The sequence below is a fragment of the Cervus canadensis genome, chromosome 13 (assembly GCF_019320065.1).
Source record: "Cervus canadensis isolate Bull #8, Minnesota chromosome 13, ASM1932006v1, whole genome shotgun sequence".
Lineage (NCBI taxonomy): Eukaryota > Metazoa > Chordata > Mammalia > Artiodactyla > Cervidae > Cervus > Cervus canadensis.
Genome location: NC_057398.1, coordinates 14,105,909 through 14,129,061, shown reverse-complemented (window position 1 = coordinate 14,129,061; position 23,153 = coordinate 14,105,909). Strand labels below are relative to the sequence as shown.

The 23,153-nt window shown below is 39.1% G+C and overlaps 2 protein-coding genes across 8 annotated transcripts in view; one reads left to right on the top strand and one right to left on the bottom strand.

Moving 5' to 3' along the window:
• TRMT1L (tRNA methyltransferase 1 like) overlaps nucleotides 1–2,930 on the bottom strand; it is a 34,546-nt gene extending 31,616 nt beyond the window's left edge. The window contains exon 1 of one of the 2 annotated variants that reach the window (XM_043485154.1): nucleotides 2,821–2,930. In XM_043485154.1, the coding sequence (XP_043341089.1) occupies nucleotides 2,821–2,824 (4 nt within the window). In that variant the 5' untranslated portion in view covers nucleotides 2,825–2,930. Of the gene's footprint in view, nucleotides 1–2,036; nucleotides 2,630–2,820 lie in introns of those variants that run through there. The other variant, XM_043485153.1, reaches the window with a different exon arrangement.
• SWT1 (SWT1 RNA endoribonuclease homolog) overlaps nucleotides 2,706–23,153 on the top strand; it is a 94,522-nt gene continuing 74,074 nt past the window's right edge. For 2 of the 6 annotated variants that reach the window (XM_043485147.1, XM_043485149.1), the window contains exons 1-6: nucleotides 2,706–2,862; nucleotides 6,628–6,714; nucleotides 8,768–8,851; nucleotides 14,767–14,825; nucleotides 17,081–17,819; nucleotides 21,751–21,810. In XM_043485147.1, the coding sequence (XP_043341082.1) occupies nucleotides 6,637–6,714; nucleotides 8,768–8,851; nucleotides 14,767–14,825; nucleotides 17,081–17,819; nucleotides 21,751–21,810 (1,020 nt within the window). In that variant the 5' untranslated portion in view covers nucleotides 2,706–2,862; nucleotides 6,628–6,636. Of the gene's footprint in view, nucleotides 3,586–6,627; nucleotides 6,715–6,736; nucleotides 8,626–8,767; nucleotides 8,852–9,453; nucleotides 10,490–14,766; nucleotides 14,826–17,080; nucleotides 17,820–21,750; nucleotides 21,811–23,153 lie in introns of those variants that run through there. The other 4 variants (XM_043485148.1, XM_043485150.1, XM_043485151.1 and 1 more) reach the window with 4 other exon arrangements.

The following is a 23,153-nucleotide window of genomic DNA, read 5'->3' as shown; positions in this document are numbered from 1 at the left end:
AGCAACAAATGCTATTGGTTAATTTCTTATATCAGGTATTGTTCAAATGACTTACAACGAGACAGTTTCTATAAACAGATAAACTGTTTTCCCATTTGATCAAAAATCTTTAATTACTGGGTCAGACAGTAAGATTCAGGCAATGATGAGTCTGTATGTACAAACCAACCTATTTAATTTGAAATCATTGGCTTCCATACTTCAAAGGTCTGTGTGTGTGAAACAAAATACATGGTACTACTAACGATGTGTTTATTGCAATCATTCTAACTACTAATAGTACAGAGTAAGTAAAAGGGGCCCGGTAAGATAGAAAACTGAAAATCCTGTAGTCCACTACTGAAGAAAACTCTAAAGATCTGTCCAACAGATTCATGAAAATGCCTATGTACATCTCTAAAGTCACTTTCTGGTTCAAGACAGTAGATATCAATCTGTACTTAAAATCACTCAATCTTTTTGTAACACACTAGTAATCTAGAAGTCAACAGGCAAACCTCTTATTAAATCAGATGATTCCAAGATGCTAGGCGGTTCTTTTAAAACTTCTTTTTCTTCCTCAATTTTCAATTCTACTTCAGATATGCCATCTTCATCTTGCCTATATGAGACTGATTTCAAAGGGCTAACTAGACCATCTAAAAATAATTTTTAAAATGTCATTAATACGTTTCTAATGCATTTCCAATTTCTTAATCACTATTTGTTCCAGAAATGCATTTTCAGGTTTTTCAAACATCACACATTCTTCAAATTAAATACTCATAAAATTTGGAATATATGAATAAATCTTCCCAAACTATGTTTAATGTATTCATGATGGCAGGGAGGTGGAGAAAGCATACATCCCCTAAAGCTGCTCAATCACATCCGATTAACATAAAAAGACCACATCTAGAGGTGAGTTAAGGAGGATACCTTACTCTGGAGTGTACCTGTTCTTCCCCCATTGCAGTTGCAGAAGAAACAACTGGCCTTATTTAGCACTTACTAGCTTTGATCTCCTGTGATGAGGAGAGGCCTACAAGAGGCATTCTGACCTTTGTCTTTTCTGTGACCCACCCTACTCTTTACTATAGCAATCTGTATGTTGTTTAAAAATTACAGAAGTAATTCTATTATATTATAACTATCCAAATGTTTTTTAAACATTAACCTCAAAACTGGCTTAGAAGTAGGAAAGACAACATATTAAGATTTTTTGTTGTTGTTGTTATGATTCAGAAAAAGCATAAAGGTCAATTTGGGGACAAAATTTCTAAAGAAAAGTTTCTCAGAGCTTACGTTTAAAAATGTTCAGACTATTCTTAATAAAGTGTTACTTATCAATCTTTTAAATTCCTTTATGGTCCAATAAACCATCACTTATAAAACATGCAAGCACAGTTAATACAGGCTATTAATTTTCGACAGCCTACTTGGAGAAACGTACAAAACTCGATGGGTATTTACGTCTGAGGGAAAACATCTATAATTTAGTCACTATCTCAAAACTACTCGTCAGCCTCAAATTCTTTTTGGAGGCAAGCTGCTGAAGAAAAAATGAGAAAAACCCCATCTCGTGTCTATTTCTAGACATAAAACCTAACTGACAGCAACGGTTTCTAAATCTTGGCAGTTAGCATCTACTACAGTAAACTCGGTTACTCTATCATATTTTAAAGGGCACAGGGAAATATGGCAGACGGGGCTGAGAGGGAAACTACCAAATGAGGTGTAACTTCTAATTTCTGTAACAGAAAAAGCCCCCCTTTAACGAAGACGTTCACGATCCCATTATTTCCTTCCACCTGCAGCACCACTGGCCTCCACAGATCCTTCCCTGTGAGATCCCCGAGGTTTGTGGAGATGCCGTCCCCCCACCCTGTACCCGTTTTTACCGCTATACGGGTCCCTCATTCCTCCCCCCATCTCGCTAAAACTGCCTTCTCCCCCTTAAAAACCATCCCAGTGAAGAAGGGCCTCCCCTACTCCCCAGCAAGGAGCATTTTCTTGCTTCTCCTGCGGCAGAAAGATCTGGGCCTCCCTGCACTTACTGCTTTCAGCCTCATCAGGGGCAGAGGCTAGGGACGGGGACAGGGCCGGAGCCTGGGCCAGGGCAGGGGCTGGGACTGGAGCCGAGGCCGGAGTCGGAGCCGAGGCAGGGGCCGGGGTCGAGGCCGAGACCGGAGCCGAATCCGGGGCCGGAGCTGGGACCCGAGCCGAGTCCGGGGTCGGGGTCGGGACCGGGACCTGGGCCACCTCCACCTTCTCCTGGGGCAGCAGCTCCTCCTCCGCCATATTCTCCATAGTTACCGCCTCCTTGCCAGGCCCGCCCGGGGACCAGCAGGGGCTCACGGCGGAGTGAGAGAACTGGCGTGTAAGCCCAGAGGGCCGGATCCGAGAAGTGGGGAAGCAAATGGGGAGGGCGAGATGCGTGCAACAGACAAAAGATGAAGAATCAGTGACCAAATCCAGTCAGCAGAAAAATTAAAAGCCACAGGCAGCGATTCGCGGCCCCGTCCGCTTCCTTTTCCCCGAGGCGTTACGACGCCAGCCCGGACTGCGCAGGAGCATGCTGGGGCACGGCGTCCAATGAGGTCAGAGAGTTCCGTTTCCACGGCGCGTCTCCGTTCTAGCCGTCAACCACCGAACCCAACCAAAACTACAACACCCAGCGTGCACTGCGCCGCCCAGGGCGGAGCGGGGCAGGGGGTGGTCCCAAGGCCTCGGAGGAAGTAAAGGCAAAGCTAAACAAACGCTCCAGAGCTTTCGAGCGCTAGCTGCCATCGGAGCGCAGGACTACATTTCCCAGCGGGCATCGCGCTCGGGGTCCCTTACCCATGGTTTGGGTGTCCCAAATCGCAACCGGCGCGGGCTCTGGTAAGTAACGTAGGGAAGCCGAGGGGTTAGTTGACGTTTTGGTGGATACTCTCCCTGCCTCACTCCGGGACCGAAAGAGGGCAGCCGGCGGGACGGACGGAGGATTCGGGGCCTCTCGAGCCTGGGCGGGGCGACTCTGTGGGCGGACCCGGGGTTTAGCCTGCTCTGTAAAGGGTGTGGTTCTGGCCGGCTCTGCCTTCCGGGCTGCCTCTCGCCCCGGGTTGGGTGCGGTGTATTTCTACCTGAGTCCGCGGTTTCTGGGCCGCCTGTCAGTCAGGTGGACCTCGAGATGGGGGTCTGCTCTTCGTTTCGCGCCTTCACCCACACCATGATCTGAACACTCTTTTCCTTTTAATTTAGTTTTAACCTACGTATTCCCCATAGCAGCGCCGCGCTGTGGCTGTAAGATTCCTGTGGATGGTGAATTGCGGGGGCCCAGGAGTCGGGAGAAGACTATGCTTATATTTAGGCTTTTAATATCCAAAGCTCCTGAATGTGTGGCGCTTCAGGGCACTTGACTGATGCGATTCAGGTTCCTCAAGGCGTCTGTTAAGTTTGCAGGCCTCCGTACTTCCCGTTACTCTCCGAGCCTGCTTGAGTTTAAGCGCGCTCCTTCAAGCCCACTGCGGGAGGCAAGAGGAATAAAACCTTGTTTTCTGACTGCTCTGCCTACACTGGTCCGAATGTTACAGGAAGGGAGAGCGAATCTTCTTTTAGTCTCAGGTATTCGCACTTTACGTTCGGTTTTCCTAGTTAATAAAGGCGATACTTAATGGTTTTCTTCTTGGTCTGTTTATTTTGTTTGTTTTCAGTACCCAGGGGAGAGCGAGTGTGAATTTTTTAGCACTTCGAAACTCAAAACAGAAATGTGGTCCTCCCTCCCAGTACTTAGAAAGTATATGTGGAGGGGTTTTCCCCTCCTCTCCTCCCCAGTTAAACAATTTATCCCATGGAAGTTTTTGTGAATTGTGATTTTAAAGCCCTCTTAGTGGCCCCATCCACAACTTCTGACTAGTATTCCTGGATGTATATACTGCCTCACTGGTCTTAACAGTTAATTAAAAATGGGATAATAACATTATAGTTTGCAGGCATGAGTAGTGGATATTTATGCATCATCTAGGAACCAGTGATGTTTTAATTTGTGAAAGAATGGTTGGTTAATTGAAAGCTTGATTTAGGGTGTCAATTTCATTTATACTAGCTGAAAACCAGAAGATGAAAAGGGTTAGATTTTCAGTCTGTGTATTCTGTGGAAATTTTAATCAGAATTCCCAAGCACAGTCCCTGCTCTTGAGCCATCCTAAAGAAGGCATCTTCAAAGTTTGAAAAATTATATTGAGTATATTACTCATCTATTGCTGCGTAAGTTGTTCAAAACTTTATGGCTTAAGACAACCAATACACTTCTTACCCCACAGTGGATATGGGTCAGGAATTCAGAAATGGCTTTCTGGGTGTATCTGTCTTTGGGTGTCTCATAACATTGCAGTGAGATATTTGCAAGAGATGCTGCCTAGTGGATGCTTCATTAAGGCTGCAGGATCAGCTTCAAGGGTGGCCCACTCACATGCCTATAAGTCCATTCATTTTTGGCAAAAGGTTTCAGCTCTTCCTTGGTGGGCTTTTCCTAGGGTTACTTGAATGTCTTCGTGATATGGTGGCTGGCTTTTTCTAAGGTGAACAATTCAAGACAGAGAAAGGCGGAAGCCGCAGTGTGTTATTTGACCTAGCCACATATTATATAAATATATCCTGTTGGTTACACAGGTCATCTCTACTTACTGTGAAAGGGAACTTCATAAGAGATGGTGGCAGCAGAGATCAGGAGCCAATTGGGAAGCAGGCCAGCACAGGAAATCTCCACTCATTTAGTTTATATTTTGATTTCCATAAAATTGATATGAATGGTACACTAATATAAAACATTTGTCACAGTACATATATAGGTGTTTTTCTTTTGATAGTCTACTCTCTGCAGTGTTTTTTTTTTTTTTCTGATTGTCTTAGGGATAATAGATTCAAATTGGTTTTGTGTCTGTGTGTGTTCAAAGCACAACATGAAAGGGTTTAAATTGTAAAAGGTAAAATAACCAGCCCATTGCCTCTAAGCAATTTATTTCATGAAAGTTATTGTTTTTCCTTATACCTTTCTCCCCATGGAATGGGATCCTTGGAACAAGAAAGAAAAATGAAGATTATTCCTGTAATCTGGAAGCTTAACTGTGAATTTAATTGTTGCCATGAATTATCTTAAAAGGCAAAATTTCTGGGTAATTTAGAATCTGCCCTTAGAAGTATATGTTGACTGTTTTATTAATTTTTATTTATTATTATTAGATTTCTGGTCTCAGTATTTTCCTTCTTCCGTATTCTTCAAAACATTCTACAAGTTTGATTTAGTGTAATTGATCATTCTTTTATAGAACTTCACTTACTGTGATCATGTTTGACCAAGAGTACTTGTAATTGCTTGGTTTCTAGTCTTTGTTATGTTCTTAGCATCAATACTTAGCACTCTGTGTGTGTGTGTGTGTGTGTGGTGTGTGTGTGTTAGTTGTTCAGTCGTGTCTGACTCTTTGTGACCCCATGGACTAGCCTGCCAGACTCCTCTTTCCATGGGATTATCAGGCAAGAATACTAGAGTGAGTTGCCATTCCCTCTCCAGGGGATCCTCCTGACCCAGGGATCGAACTCTGGTCTCCTGCATCGCAGGCTCATTCTTTACCATCTCTGTGTCACATCGAAGTGCTACACATATCACTAGCAGCAATAAACTCTCCTTTGGACTTTGCTTGTGGACGGACCCCTTTATATCTTCTTGCCCCAGGAAATCTGGTGATGTTCCCAATCTCTGGCCTCTGTGTTCCAGTACAGGCTGATTATATATACTATCTTTGAAGTGCTTATGACCACTGGGGATGACTGTGTGTAGTTTTCTTTCTTTCTTTTTCTTTTTGTCAGTAACAGCAGTACAGACTTGATCCAGACCCGGGCTAGAAAAGGGAGACTGGGATCAGAAATGGACAGAGGGACTGCAATGAGCAAGAGTTGGAAGTGACTCAGAATGAACAATCACTATTCTGGGAAAGAAAAATTCACCTACTCATTTACTCAGAAGGCATTTATGAACACCTCCTAAATTTTCAATACAGTGTGCTCTTCAAGAAGCTCAGTGTTTAGCAGAAAGACAGTTGCTGAAGCCAGTATTTTTTTAGACTCTACTGTGTACTATCTTGTACAAGGTGCTTTTACATCCATAGTTTCATTTGAGTTTTTAAGAAACCCTCTCGGATGAGTTATCTCTATTTTACACATAGTGGAGCTAGGACTCAGAAAATGTGTATGTTTTGCCGAGTGTCTCACTCAGTGAGATGTGGAGGGTGTGTTAAGAAAAGGAAGACTTAATCACTAATTGGTTTTGAGGTGTGGTTGGGGCAAAGTATAATAGTCCTGCAGGCAATTGAAAATGGGAATGTGATGCTAGAAAGGGAAGTTTGCCTTAAAGGCATACTTTTGAGAGTCTTTCTTAAAAGGTCACCATCCCCAGACTGATGGAAGGGAACAGATCATGAGGCAGAATATAAGTAAAATGGAACAATGAGATAATCCTATCATGTTGAGAATGGGTAAAATACAAAAATTATTTTATAAAACTCCAATCTTTAAGAAACTGAAAAAGTATGATTTCTAATGTTTTTGTTGTAGCAATGGTTAAAAAAAAAAGAACCCACACACATAATGTGTTTTTGATGTTTATTTTAGCTTTGCAAAATGTCCACCAAAGAATCTTGTGGAAAAAAGGAGAAGTCTCGGAGAAAAGGCACCACCCCATCATCCAATATTGATGAAGTAAGAATTTTGACTTATTGACCTAAAGATACCCTGTTTTGCAGTTTTATTTTTGTATGATGAAAAAAATACTCCTCAGTTTTAAAACAAATTATGTAAATATTTTGTTCTTCTGACGGAGAAAGAGTCAGAAGGGACTTTACTTACATTTGTTTTTCTTTACTTACGTTATTTTATTTATTCCTCTCAACTCTATGAGGTAGGTACTATTATTATCCCAATTATACAAATGAAGAAACTGAGGCTTGGCAGTATCCTTTTTGGCTCTTTCTCCTCTTAAACTATACTCTTGTTAAGTGCCCAGCCTCAGTTTTCTTAATGTGCTAAATTGCAGTTACATTCTTTAAGTTGCTTGGACCAAAACCCTGGTCATCATGCTCTGCCTGCATCCCATCTATCAGCAAATTCTGTCAGCTGAGTGTGACTGCCACTCCCACTGCTATCACCATGATCCAGGCAAACAGCTTGCTTCCTACCTTTGCCTTCTTGTGTTCTCAACATAACAGGCAGAGTGATCCTATTAAAATGTTAAATCATGTCACTCTTCTGCTCAATATTTTCTAGTGATTTTCCATTTTAGAGAAAAAGCTAATGTCCTTGCTGGGACAGGAAACACATTACTGTCACCATCTCATCTCCATCTCATTCTCCCTTTGCTTTCTCCACTCCTTGGCTTCCTTATTGTTGCTCCAGTAAGCCAGGCACATTCCTGCTTTGTGCTTGCTGTTACTCCCTTTAACTTGAAAACTTTCCCTAGATACTCACAGGGTTTGTTCCTTCGTTTCATTAGGTCTCCACTCATGTCAAATTACCAGTGGGGACCCATTTTGACTACTTTGTTTAAAATTGCAACAGCCTCACCCTTGCCTCCCAGCCCTTCCTGACCCCTTTCTCTGCTCTATTATTATTATTTTTTTAATAGCATCCATCATCTGACACACTAAGTATATTACGTACTTATTTGTAAGTTAAACCTGCAGTAGGTGTAACCTCTATGACAGCAGGGACTTGTATTGTTTTTTCACTAACCTGTTTTCACTGTCTAGAAAAATGTCTTTGATACACGGTAGGTACTTGAAGTACATTTGTCCTGGGTCTGTTGAATTCAGGATCCACTGAAAAAATAAGTGGGTATATGGTTTTGCTTTGTAGAAGACTAAGTATCACTATGGCAGTACCACTTCCCAGTGGCCTTATGTGAGCTGTCTGTAACTTTCTGCTATATTACCTCTATCCCAAGTGAAAGTGAAAAAGTGAAAGTATTAGTCACTTAGTCACGTCTGACTCTTGCAGCTCCATGGACTATAGCCCGCCAGCCTCCTCTGTCTGTGTAATTCTCCAGGCAAGAATACTGGAGTTGGTAGCCATTCCCTTCTTCAAGGGATCTTCCTGACTCAGGAATTGAACCCAGGTCTCCTGCATTGCAAGCAGATTCTTTAACGTGTGAGCTACCAGAGAAGCCCACTTCTATCCCATCTCATTCCTAGAGCGCTTAGATCTTCTGATTTCTAGTTAAGTCTCCTTTCCTCTTACCAATGTTTGTATGCCTTTAAACATTGTTCCGGACTTGCCCGGTGGTACGGTGGATAAGAACCCAACTGCCAGTGGAGGGGACACGGTTCCGATCCCTGGTTCGGGAAGATTCAACATGCCAAAGAGCAACTAAGCCTGTAAGCTGCAGCTACTGATCCCACTTGCTCCAGAGCCTGAGAGCCGTAACTGCTGCCTGTGCACCACAGCTGCTGGGCCTGGGTGTTGCAGCTACTGAAGCCCTCACACCTAGAGCCTGTTCTCTGCAACAGGAGAAGCCACTGCATGAGAAGGCTCTCTACCGCAACTGGAGAATATCCCTGCTCTCCGCAACTAGAGAAAGCCTATGCGCAGCAACAAAGACCCAATGCAGCTAAATAAGTAAATAAACAGTGTTCTCCTCTGAAACTTCTTATTAATGCAGAAGCAATCTTGATTTATAAAAACATTGATAAAAGAATGCTGTCTTACACTGTACTTTATTTTGTGCTTTTCTTTCCTTTTTTCCAAATGACATTCTCAGGATAAGAGAGAGAAAAAACCATCAGTAAGTTCTACTAGTTCAACTTGCTCTATAAGATCAGTGTCGTCAGAGAAGAGAAAACTGGTGAGTATTTAGATACTGTAACTAACTCTAAAAATGATATTAAAGTTTTAATGTACAATTAAAAGCTTTATGAGATAAATTCCCCTACTACTTTTCCATTAATTTTTTCTTGATATTATACTTACTTTTTGATAGCCGATAGATGGAAAACCAACTTTTTCCTGCTACTCACCAAAAAGCATTTATCAAATTCTTTCTTTGTGCATGGGATTAGATCCTATTGTGGGATTAAACAACATGAATATAAATTTAGACAATTTTTAAGTCTTTTCCTGTATATGGTTAAATTTGTCTCTACAATTTCATTTTGAAGTCACCAGGGCAGAGATAGTGTTTGCATTTTCAGATTCAGAAATTGAGATCCAGAAAGTTAAGTGACTTGTGAAAGGACACAAAATTGTTTGCAGCAGCAAAGTGAAGTCCAGATTTTTTTCCACTGTCTGCCAAATAATATGAAACAGTGACAGCAGACTAAACACATCAGCCTGGTACATGGATGGTTGCGAGGTGCTCACCATGTTCAAGTGAAGAGTTAGGAGTGTATGAAGATTGCTGCACAGTTGTTGTAGGTAACAAGAGAAAATAGTTGTGAAAGTTCCATGAAAGCAGATTTTGGTTTTTAAGAGTTTGTTTTCACATAATGGAACTGCTGTTGCAATTCTTGCTGTATTAACCTTCTTAAAACACTGATTTCACCATATTTCTCCTCTGTTGAAAAATCTTCACTTACTTTTTTAGTTTATCATTTGGGTTTCCCTGGTGACTCAGCTGGTAAGAATCTGCCTGCAATGCGGGAGACCAGAGTTTGATCCCTGGTTTGGGAAGATCCCCTGGAAAAAGGAACACCTTCCCACTCCAGTATTCTGGCTTGGAGAATTCCATGGACTGTATAGTCCATGGGGTCACAAAGAGTCAAGACCCTTTTAAATTTGGTCATACCTTAAGTATCCAGTTTTCATTTTTCTTTTTCCTCAAAACAGCCCTTCTAGGTAGGCTGGTTTATTTTCTCTCTGCTGAATTTACACCAGTCATCTCCAGCTTCTTAGACTGCCTAAGCATTTTTAGTGAAGAATGCCTTTTTCTTTTACCCATTCATCTTTATTCAATATATGCTCAATCTTTAGCATATTTTTGGCCTACTTTTTTTCCTTGGTACATCCAACTTTTGGGTTTTGATCCTTTAAACTCTTTTACAACTTACTGTGTATTGTTCTGCTTTATTTTATTGTTTATTCTATATATCCTTCTACTTCTTCCTACTTTAGCCTTTTGCTTTACTCTGGGTTCTTTTGGACAGAGACTGCTTTACTCTGAGTTCTTCAGGACAGGGACTATCCTCTTTCTCTGTTATTTTTATTGTGTCTAGCCCTCTGCCCCTAGAGAGAGAGGGTGGTAGAATAGAAAGAGAAATCTGGTTTCAGATCATGGCTCTGCGACTAGCTTGCTCTGTAATGTTGAGGATATTTTGCTCTATTTGAGCCTTGGGTGCTTTGTCTGTAAAATGAGATACTGATAATATCTGTCTCACGAGATTATTGCGAGGATTAAGAAAATTATTGTGTCAGCCTGATACCGACCAGAGTTCTTGGCCTGCCCATAGTCAATAGAAAGTGATCAGATGCCAGATAAGAAGTTCAGGTAAGATTTCATTGGGGTGCCTGCTGCAATGGGGAGAGTGAGATCAAGGAACAGTTTCCTTTGCTTTCTCACTCACTGAGGTGGGAGCTGCCTTGTTTCTTTTTTAAATATATTTTTTAAAAATTGGAGTAAAATTGCTTTACAATGTTGTATTAGTTTCTGCTGTATAACAACATGAATCAGGTATATGTATACATATATCCCCTCCGTCTTTAGCCTCCCTCCCACCCCACCCCCAATCCCACCCCTCTAGGTCATCACAGAGCATGCATGGAGTTGAGTTCCCTGTACTATATAGCAGCCTCCCACTAGATATCTGTTTTATATATGGCTCAGTTCAATTCAGTTCAGTCACTCAGTCGTGTCTGACTCTTTGCGACCCCATGAATCGCAGCACGCCAGGCCTCCCTGTCCGTCACTAACTTCCGGAGTTTACTTAGACTCATATCTATTGAGTTGGTGATGCCATCCAACCATTTCATCCTCTCTCATCCCCTTCTCCCCCTGCCTTCAATCTTTCCCAGTATTTTCAAGTGAGTCAGCTCTTCACATCAGGTGGCCAAAGTATTGGAGTTTTAGCTTCAATGTCAGTCCTTCCAATGAACATTCAGGACTGATCTCCTTTAGGATGGACTGGTTGGATCTCCTTGCAGTCCAAGGGACTCTCAAGAGTCTTCTCCAACACCACAGTTCGAAAGCAGCAATTCTTCGGTGCTCAGCCTTCTTCACAGTCCAACTCTCACATGCATACATGACCACTGGAAAAACCATAGCCTTGATTAGACGGACCTTTGTTGGCAAAGTAATGTCTCTGCTTTTTAATATGCTGTCTAGGTTGGTCATAACTTTTCTTCCAAGGAGTAAGTGTCTTTTTACTCCATGGCTGCAGTCACCATCTGCAGTGATTTTGGAGCCCAAAAAAATAAAGTCAGCCACTGTTTCCAGTGTTTCCCCATCTATTCACCATGAAGTGATGCGACCAGATGCCGTGATCTTAGTTTTCTGAATGCTGAGCTTTAAGCCAACTTTCTCACTCTCCTCTTTCACTTTCATCAAGAGGCTCTTTAGTTCTTCTTCACTTTCTGCCATTACATATGGTAGTGTGTATATACATCAGTGTTACTCTCTCAGTGTGCCCCACCCTGTCCTTCCCCACTGTGTCCTTAAGTCCGTGCTCTGCGTCTGCATCTCTATTCCTGCCCTGCAGATAGGTTCATCAGTACCATTTTTCTAGATTCCATATATATGCATTGGTGTACGATATTTGTTTTTCTCTTTCTGATTTACTTTACCATGTTTGACAGACTCTAGGTTCATCCATATCACTGCATATGACTCAATCTAATTCCTTTCTATGGCTGAGTAATATTCCATTGTGTATATGTACCACGTCTTCTTTATCTGTTCCTCTGTTGATGGACGTCTGGGTTGCTTCTGTGTCCTGGCTGTTGTAAATGGTGCTGTGCTATGCTTAGGTGCTCAGTCCTATGTGACTCTTTGCAACCTCATAGACTGTAGCCCACCAGGCTCCTCTGTTCATGGGGATTCTCCAGGCAAGAATGCTGGAGTGGGTAGCAGTTGTTTTGGGTTTGCTTTTGTGGGTCGTCTTCTCTTTTGTTTCCTGCCTAGGGAATTGCCTTTAGCATCTTTTGTAGGCTGGCTTTGTTTAGTCCCTAAGTTGAGTCCGACTCTTGTGACCCCATGGATTGTAGCCTGCCAGGCTCCACTCTCTGTGGTATTTCCCAGGCAAGAATACTGGAGTAGGTTGCCATTTCCTTCTCCAGGGGATCTTCCTGACCCTGGATTGAACCTGCATCTCTTGCATTGGCAGGCAGATTCTTTACCATTGAGCCAAGGACACTAACTTAATCAGAAGGCTAAAATCCTTGAGTAAGTAAGGCTGGCTTAGTGGTGCTGAATTCTCTTAGCTTTTGCTTGTCTATGAAGCTTTTAATTTCTCCATCGAATCTGAATGAGATCCTTGCTGGCTGTAATCTTGGTTGTAGATTTTTTTTTTTTCATCACTGTAACAGTATCCTGCCACTTCGACCTGGCCTGGAGAGTTTCTGCTGAAAAATCAACTGAGAGCCTTATGGGAATTCCCTTGTATGTCATTTTTTTTCTGTTTTTAGTATTTTTTTTCCATTCTGTTTTTAATATTTTTTTTCTTTGTGTTTGATCTTTGTGTTTGATTTTGTGGTTAATATGTGTCTTGGTGTGTTTCTCTTAGGGTTTATCCTGCATGGGTCTCTTTATACTTCCCAGACTTGGGTAGCTATCTCCTTTCCCATGTTAGGAAAGTTTCTGACTATAGTCTCTTCGAATATTTTCTCAGACCATTTCTTTTCCCTTCTTCTAGGACTCAGTATTTCGAATGTTAGTGTATTTAGTGTTGTTGCAGAGTTCTCTGGGTCTGTCTTTAATTTTTTTCATTCTTTTTTTTTTTTTTTTTAATCCTGTTCCTTGGCCGTTATTTCCACATTCTGTCTTCCATTTCACTTTTTCATTCTTCTGCCTTAGTTATTCTGCTATTGATTCCTTCTAGTGTATTTTTCATTTCAGCTATTGTGTTCATCTCTGTTTGCTTGTTCTTTAGTTCTTCTTAGTCTTTGTTAAACATTTTTTATATTTTCTTGACCAGTGCCTCCATTCTATTTCTGAGTTTTTGGATCATTTTTACTATCATAAGTTTTTTTTTCAGGTAAGTTGTCTATTTCCTCTTCATTTGTTTGGTCTTGTAGGTTTTTATTGTGCTTCTTTGTTTGTAACTTGGGTCACATATTTTTGGTGGGTGGGACTGCGCTTCTGTCTTCCTAGTTGTTTGACCTGAGATTTGGGCTTCCCTGGTGGTTCAGAGGTAAAGAATCTGCCTACAATGGAAGAGACCCAGGTTTGATCCCTGGGTTGGGAAGATCCCTGAAGAAGGGAATGGCTACCCACTCCGGTATTCTTGTCTGGAGAATCCCATGGAGCCTGGTGGGCTACAGTCCATGGAGTCACAAAGAGTTGGACATGACTGAGCGACTTTCACTTCACTTCCAGCACTGGAGTTTGCAGGCAGTTAGGTAGAGCTACGTCTTGGTGTTGAAATGTGGACTTCCAAGAGACTTTACTCAAATTAATATTCCCTGGAGTCTGAGGTTCTCTGTTAGTTTGGTGGTTCAGACTCAGCCCTCCTACCATAGGAGCTCAGGCCCGTCCTCTGGCCCATGAACCAAGATCCTACAAGCCACACAGAGTAAGAACAACAACAAAAAGTGAAATTTTAAAAACTAAAACATATATTAGAAAAAATAAAAATAGAAGTGAAACAACCACTGGAAGGTAAAACAGAACTGCAAGAGGAAAAAAAAAAGAGAAGAGAACAAAAGCTGGAAAAAGTCTTGGCTGTTGGCGGGCAGGGCTTAGGTGGGGGTGGGCCCTATGCTCAGGGCCCATGCTGCAGATAAAGGTCCTGGATGGGGGTGGGGTGCAGATTGCCTAAGCTTAGCCTGGCCTGGAGGGGCTCTGGAATGCCTCTGGCCCCAGAGTACAGAGGATCAGGCCCCTGGCCTCAGCAAGCTCCCCAGGGTTGAGTAGGTTCCAGGTGCGTTCCCCTGATCTTCTGACCTCCGAAGGTCTCTCCCCGTCCCCGCTGATCCCCTTGAGGTAAGTGTGCCTCTCAAGGCCTGGGAACCCCTCCTCTCCCCCAGCTTCTCCTCGAGGGCACCGGTCCCGTCCAGCCTCTCCTTCTTCCCCCTCGCTCCCCACTGTGTTCCACCCCATTGCTCGGGGGTTCCTCCTGTCTGCCTGGGTGTCATGGTCCCCACCAGCAGCTGGTAAGTGCACTGTTTGTGGCACCTTCCCTCTCTGCCATCTTGGCTCTAGCTTGTTATATGGGGTAAAGTTAGGGGTGTGCACAGGCTTAGGGCTGGAAGGGTGAGGTGTTTTGCCCACCCTCTGGTGGTGGTGACTGCAGGGGGCATGCTCAGTACCCTGCTTTTTGCTCCTGGCTCTTCATGAGTAGCAGTTTTTTGGTCTTTTTGTATCTGTTGTCCATAATTTGCCCCAACTGAGCATGCACACAGTTACTTTTAGTCTCATATATAGTTTCTTTGTATTTTGTTGCTGGAGGAGAGGTGTGTACAGGTCCAAGCGTTGCAGCAGTTACAGTACAGGGTCCCAGGTCCCAGGCTGTCTCTAATGTATTCACTAACATATAGGTGTGGAAAAATACTGTCTCCCAACATCTTTCCTCAGTTCACAATTTATATTTCCTAATGCCTTTTTTCTTTCAGAAGTCAGATCCTGCGGATATTCTGTGCTGTAATATGAAAAGAAAACAAGAACTGAAAAGGTAAATTTTCCCTTTTTCTTGGTATATTTTTTAGCTTTGAATTGTGAGACTGAATATTTAGATTTGCAGAATCCTTTATTTTGTTTAATACTGTTTTGTAGGCACATATTTATAGCTAAATCACAGATATGATTTTCTTAATATTTGTATAAATTTAAGAAAAAGTTGAGTGAAATAAAAAATCTTATCAGAGTTCTATACTTTGTAAATAGTACTTTCAACTAAAATGTTAATTTGCATCTCAAATAATTTGATTTTGACACACCCTTACAAGATACATAACTTCATTACATATAGTAATAGAAGAGGTTATGAGGTTGATTTAATAATTTTGGATAAATTATTTTGCATATTACCCATGAAGAGAATATGTAGCTTATTGAATTGATATGGCTCTAAAACCATGTTAATTTAACAGATTGTGGCTTGGGAAAATAGTAGGAATAATTAAAGGTATTATAATGCTGAGTTTCCATTAGTTAATGACCATATGGACCATGGTGCATAGATTGTTATGGAATATGCCACACAGGACTGTTGTGAAGAACAAATAGGAATTTTAAAATGCTCAGAAAACTGGAGGGTCCTATTAAAATTTTCTTTTGTTTGTTTTCCTGATTTTTCTTTACTACAGTTAATATCTTATATGATATGCTAATAAGTGCCAAACAGGGCCCTACTAAAGTTTTATCTTATTGCTATTTATTAACAGGTAAATAATGATAGGCAATCTTTTTGTAGAAAGAGCAAAGAAAATAAAACCAGGTGAAGACTCAGGTGAAACTCCTATGGAAACTCTGAGATGTTTATAGTTTGCTCTTGCCATAATTAATTCTTTGAGAAGTCACTTATTTCCAGTCTCTGTCTCCTGCTGGATGGTAAATTAGTGAGGGGTAAGACTATATTTGATGTGTCCTCCACTGCCTCCCAGTGTCCGGCAGAATGACAGGCACTTAAAAGGCATTCAGGAGTTTCCTGATATAAATTAATAGATTGTGGCTCATCAAAATTTTCCCCCTTTCTTTCTGACTACAGAGTAATACCTAGTTTTGTTGTGCAAGAAAATGTTATCACCTCTAGCTATTGTTGCTGCTAGCATTCTAGTACTTTTTTTCTGACTTGTTTACTATAATTATTTAAACTGTTGAGATGATCTTATGTATACAGATTTATGCCATGCTTGTTTTCTGCTTAATAGTATACCAGTATATTTTGTATGTCTTTGAAAATTTTGCATAAACATCCTTCGAAATGACTATGATAGTGTATTGTATTCGGTAGAATGACATGTTTCTTATTCATTTCCAAAATTTTAGCATTTACCTTGTACCTGACTTTTTGCTCTTATAGATAATCCTGAATTGAATATCTTATTATTTTCAGTCTATTTTTAGCTTTTTTCTCCTTAGATTTCTAAAGTGGGAATTGCTAAGAAGTTAAAAGATAAGAACATTTTTAGAATTCTTAATTGTATTATCAAATTCCTTTGTGGAACTGTTATATCATTTTGCATTTCCACTGGCAACATATGAGAGGGTCCATTTAACAACCTCTTGCCAGTATTTAGTGTTATTTAACAATCTTGACTAATTTGATAGAAGAAAATGGTACATCGCAATTAGCACGTCTGTGACTACTAGGGAAGTCAAACATTTCTCCCAAAAATGTCTATTAACTGTTCCCTTTTTCTAAATTCTTTGGTTTTCTGTTCATGTCTTATTCTAGAGCCTTAGTACTTTTTGATGAGATTTTTATTTACTGAAGCTAATAAGCTGTCACATTTGTAGCATATGCCATTTCCCAGTTCTTTTAATTTTATTATTTTTTAATATACTACTGTAGTCATTTACATTTACTATTTTCCTTTGTGATATTTTTCCCATTGCTGTTAAGTTTAGGAAGTTCTTTATTAAGAAATCTGATAAATATTCCCTTTTTCTTCTATGGTTTTTAAGTATTTAGTATGAAGTATAGCAGAAATAATAATTATTTTGCACTTGAATGTTTAATCTGTTTGGGGTTATATCATCTGATGTTATATAAATCTGTAAATTTTTTTTTCCAAATAACAAATCAGTTATTCCAACACCATTTATTGAGTAATCCTTTCCACTTTATTAATACTGTAGTTATTTCTTACTTTTAATGAAGTTCATATCAGGCCAGTTCTTTCATTTCCTAACTAAAATGATATAGTGCAATATTATGTGTTATGTTTAATTGTAATGTACCTAATTTTCTGTGCTGCTTTACAGACCGAATATAGAAACTGACCCTCCAAGAAAGAGACCAAAAATTGGTTCTTCATCCCAAGGACTTGTTACACTCCAGGAAACATCATATTCAAATAATAATCAGATTATTTCACAGAGTTCTTCTTCAAATGGAATTAAAAAAGATATAAGTAAATGTGTAGATTTTCAAGTTAAAGATACTAAATTGGCAAATGTTAAGAGTAAGCTGGACCATGGAATTGAAAACTTTAGCTGTCCTAAGGTGGCCAGAGATGAGAAACCAAAATCTGAGGGCCAGGCAAGTGAAGAAAAAGGGCCTCATTTACTTGCTCAGAGGGAGAAGATGAAGGAATTCAAGAAAGAGAGGGACAATAAATTTAGAGACAGTTCTGAAAAATGTGCTTCGAAGAAATGCAAGAAAATCCAACTTTCTCAGGATTGTAATTCCAACAAGATAATTAAGGAACCCCTTGAATCTAGAAGGAGAAGGATTAACTTCAAAATCCCAGTAAAATCCCGCAATACCCTCCAGAATCTTGTACAAGAAAATGTGTTCACTTTAGGTTCTAACAAGTTAAAGACTAAACAGGAGAAAAAAGAATGCCCAGAAGGCTCCCAGTTTTCATTAAAGTTTACAAGGCACAGAAGTGAATATTTATTTTCAGATTCCACAAATAGGCAGACCGTCCATGAGTGGGAAGGAGAATATCATGAGCATCAAGAAATTAATGATTTAAGTTCTGGTGAAAACCTAACCCAGGTAAGATAGTGCAAAATGAATACAGACCTTAGTAAAGAGTTTAAACATAGTTAGGTTCGAGTTGTTTCTGTTATAGATAATGATCGTAAAAGGCAGATTCTGTTTAGCAGGAAGATATGTTGATTCTTTTATTTTACTTTGTAAATTCCAACTTCCTTAAGAAACTATCCTGGCAACTATCAGGGACCCAAAATAGAAGGGATTGTGTAAAAATACAGAAGCAGCAGTTATAGATAGTCCTATCAGAAAAGTACTATGACAGTTTTCTCTAACTCCAGGTACGACAATTCTGGGGCTAATATTCCAAATAGCTGTTCCTCTAATAAATTATTCTTTTGAGTGCCCTGTATGCCAGGTACCACAATCACAGTCATCGTTTTCAAAGACTTTCTTATATGAGGAGGTACAGAAACAGCCACCTCAAGTCTGACAAATACTTAATCACCTTATATGGGAACACATAGCGTGGGATTAACATGGCCTTGGATGGATTAATTCAGTAAGATTTACTGGAGGGGATAACATGTAAACTGAGAACTAAAGATTGAATAGGAGTTATTCAGGTGAAGACAAGGTAGAGTGAGATGGGAGAAGCAGGAATGTTCCAGACAGAGGGAACTATGTGTACAGAGATCTTGGCTAGAAAGCTTGGCACATCTATTTTTGCTTCTAAATTATGTAGTAAATCAGCATTTGTGGACTAATTTGAAAACCTAATTGCAATAGCCTTGTTTCTATCTCAAATAAAATTATCTTTAGGAGAACTTTTAGAACTTTGGAACTTTAGAAGCTCTGAAATTTAGAGACTGCTTATAAACAGCAGTGGTGGAGCTTACCTCTTTTTAGGAATCAAGACTATACAGTGTTGTATAAGATACTTCCTTTGAAAAATGGAGGGATTGTAACTAGGGGGGCCAGAAGAGCTTGAGAAAGAGTACTCTTTTTTTTTTTTTTTTTTAAGAGTACTCTTTTTCACTGAACTTGAAGGGGTCCAAAGAAGGAAAGAATTGAGTTTGTTCTTTTTATTGCTTTCTTAAAGGAAAGCTTCAGTTTTCTTCTTGTGCTGTATAACCAGTTCTCTAGAATGCAAGAAAAGAATCTGAGTTTTCCAGTTTGTTCACTGAACATCTTTGTATCATGGTTTGGTATTCCCCTGGTGCTATATCTCTAAGGAACAGTATGAGATGTATCTTACACACTTTTTTGCTCTCTGTTTAGAATTATTACAAAAACCAAACGAGGTACGTAGCATGTAGTTGTAGGGGAAGCAGTTTTTGCATGATTACTTTTCAATTATTGGAATTAAAACTCTTTATATTCCTTTGATAGCAGTCTTGTCTGACTGAAAGTCATTTAGACGCAGGAGCAGCAAGTAAATATTGTTCTTATCTTGAATATGTTATTAGCATTATTAGTGACAGTAGCTAATCATCTTAATATTATATTTGTTTTCCTCATAAATTCCTCAATGGATAATTGTCTTCCTAAAATAGTGAGTTTACAAAGAAGTAATTGTATTTTTTTGTATTCAGTGATCCTGTTATGCTTTCCTAGGAGAAAGTGACTTCTTTTTTCCCTAGGCTTACAGTTCTTTGTTATAGACTCTTTTCAATTTGCATTCTCCCCTCACCATTGTGAACTAAGATTCTAGAGATTTACTGTTTATAGGCCACTTATAAATGGTATCCAACTTAATTCTTACCAGTCTCTGGGGTAGAAATTCATCAGTTTATCTAAACGTTAATTAAAGGTACCTATTATTTTTTAGGCATTTAGAGTTTGAATAAGACACTTTTACCTTCAAGAAGTTCCCAGAGAGGTAGATTAGTAAACAAATACAATTGCAGATGCAGTGAAGAAAATATTAGCGCCCTGGGAATTTGGCTGGTGTTAGTATAAATTTGGAAGTGAGTTAAGGAAGGGCTCATTAAGAGATTCTTAAGAGATTCTCTTAAGCTTGGATATTCTTAAGCTTGGTGTTGAAAAATGTGTAGAGCAAAGAATAGAAGTGTTGTCCTGCCAGGGGAAATGATCAGTTGTGTAGTGGCCCAGAGTTGTGAGATTGCATGGCACAGGCATACGTGAGCATTTACGTTGTTCAGTTTGACTTGAGATGTGTTGAGAATCTATGTGAGAGGAAGTTGGAGAGGAAGCCAGGGTCTAGGCAATGGATTCCTTTATCTCTCCTGGGAAAGACTGTTTTTTTATCTTGTAGATAGGACAGAGCCACTAAGAATAATCAGGCTTTTAGTTTGGAATCACTCCAGCAAATAAAGCCATTGTTGTTACTCTCTTTTATCATCTCCAGGGAAGCTTTATCCCAATCCATGGACTTAATAAAACATAGAAGGGGGAAGGCAAAGTTAAATGCCCTCTAAGACTTTCTTTTATAATAAGGATTTGAAGTTGATAGAAGGTTTTTTGAAATCACTGAAAGTGACTTATAGTCAAAGAGAGTGAAGGGTAGTAGTGACCTAAGTAAAAGAATGAAAAGACTTCGAATGTCAGAAGTTGCAGGAAGTTCTATAATAATCTCTAGCTTGGTTGGCACTCCTTAGCTGAAGAGAATCTAAAGTTCTAGTGAGATTTAAAGTCAGGTGGAGAAGGCATTATAGAACCCAGGGTCATGGGAGAGTATAGCTGTAACGGGCCTATGTGTGTGATGTGTGTGGTATTCTATTGTGTGAAGATTGATACTGGAAATTTAGGGTAGAAGCTCAATTCCCAACAAAGCAACATAGGATACACTTTTTTAAAGAGAGTCTGCAGTTTATATCCAGCTTCTTCTAAAATACATGTGTGTTTGGTGAATTCTTGGAGAATTCTTAGAAGATGATTTGGTTTAGTAGAGGCTTAGTTAAGTTCCTTGTCACCTGTATGTAGGATTGGGTAAATCTTAGCCACTCACCGAAAGTGCCAGTGAAAAACTGAAATTAGAGAAATCTTCAGTCTTTGCTGGGAGACAAAAAATAAAACACCCATACATTTTCAGTCTTCTCCCTCAGCCATATAATAATCTTCTGAGTTTCTTTTGTTGTTTTGTCATGTCACTTTTAGAAATGGTTCATTTACTCATGGATGAAAATTTCCCACCACCAAGGCCCAGTATTCTTTTTATCTTTGCCGTGGTTATTTCTGTTTCTTAAGGTGGCATGTTTTGTTCTTAGAATATGAGTATTTTTAGGGAGGCATATATATGAATGAGTAAATCTTAAAGAATTTCTACTATATTTCATGACTTAATAGAATGAAGCTTTTCTATTCTAGGGACAGTTTTTCATTTGGGGGCAATATTGTCTCTTAGTGGGTTGGCAACTGATTTGATGGAGACCTTTTTTTTTTTTTTCCTGTTCATTGTTTTTCTTTTTATTGCATTTATGGAAGCATGCACCCCCAAACAGCATAGTTTACTGGAATGAAAACTGAAGTATAGATAATTTTCTCTTCAGCTCTATTTACATCAAATTCTGTCTCTGTTACAACACTGAAATTGCTTGGGCAAAGGGATGGAGGCGTTTTTGATTGTCAAGGATGGGAGGAGGGTAGGTATCTAGTGGGTAGAGGGAAGAGATACTTCTAAACATCCTACAATGCATAGAACAACCCCAAACGCTTTGTGTTTTTCTATTTAAAGAAGACTTTAAAACCATGTTGATTGCTTTTTATTTGTGACAGTCATTTATACTTTTGTGTCTTCTGAGTCAGTGCCCCTTGATAAAAGAAAGGTTTCTCAGCTCTGCTCTAAAGTTAGATTCTACTTTAATTTCTTTACATTATAATATATCAGGGAACTACTTACCTGAAGTGAGAAGAGTATTAACCCCCAAAACAAAGAATCATCTGATCCTGAATGTCAGTAGTGCCACAGCTGAAAAACCTTATTCTAGGTGTATGCTTCTTAACTAATTAATAAAATTACTTTTCATTTCAGACTTTTGAAGCACCATGTTCTTCAGTGTCACTTGAAAGTATTCAAGATACAGATCAAGAGGTTACTGATATATTTGTTTACTTTGAATATTTTTAATGAAATTAAGATGGGGGTTCCTATTTTAATAAAAAATAATGATTATAAAAACTTTTATAGTATGAAAATAACAGTGATATCTCTACTTAATTCAGTATGTAAATATTTATGAAGCCCTGAAAAATCCTTTGGAAAAGTATTTCCATTTACTCAATCACCTTTTGGCCTTTTTTTTTTAATAAGCTCTAGTTTGTTTTGAATAAAAAGCGTGGAGCCTATGCTCACAATGTTAATTTTAATTTAATGTTATGTTTTTGCATACTTATGCCTCAGCTTACCAAAATACAGTATGATATTAATGTTTTTGCCTCATTTTTCTAATTAGCAATAAGAGGAAAATATTCAATGAAAATGAAAACACATAATATTTATTTTTTACCTGTTGCTTCATTTCTCAGCTAGAATCTCCTGGTCAAACCTAATAGAAGTAGTGCATGTAATTTTATGTTCCCTACTTCTAAATTAAAATTAGATTCACAGAACACTTTGTATTTTTCTACTTAAAGGAGACTTTAAAACCATGTTGATTGCTTTTTATTTGTGACAGTCAGCTATATTTTTATGTCTTCTGGGTCAGTGCCCCTTGATAGAAGAAAGATTTCTCACCTCTGCTCTAAAATTAGATTATACTTTAATTTCTTTACATTATAATACATGAGGGAACTACTTCCCTGAAATGAAAAAAGTATAAAGATCTGGATTTCAGTTTTTGATAGTTAATTAACAATCTTAGAAATCTTAGGAAGAGTGCTGATCATCCAGATATTTGGCTCCTAAAGTACTTTGAAGTGAGAGTGGAAATGAGAATTAACTTATTTTGGAAGTCTCTTATGTATTAGACCCTATGTGAGGTTTTTCATGTTATTTCACTTAATCCTTACAAAAAGTACTAAAAGGATATAGATATTTACCATTCCTATTGTGTAGATAAACTGAGACCCATGGTGTTTAAATAATTTGCCTAAGGTTGTAATAAGAATAAGAGAAGAGCCATTTTATTTATTTTTTATTTTTTTTAAAGAGCTTAAAAAATTTTTTTTGACTATGGTTGATTTGCAATGTTACATTAGTTTCAGGTGTACAGCAAAGTTGATTCAGTTATAGATACACATATATCTGTTCTGTTTCAAATTCTTTACTGTAAACCCTGTATGTGTTTATAAATCTGTGGTTTTTTACCATAGGCTTACATATTTTTGTAAAATCTTTACTTTCCACAGACTATCTCATATTAAGTGAATTAAGAATTAACTGCTTTCTTATTAATCTGCAGAGAAAATAATTCAAAATATTTTTTTGTGGGTCTT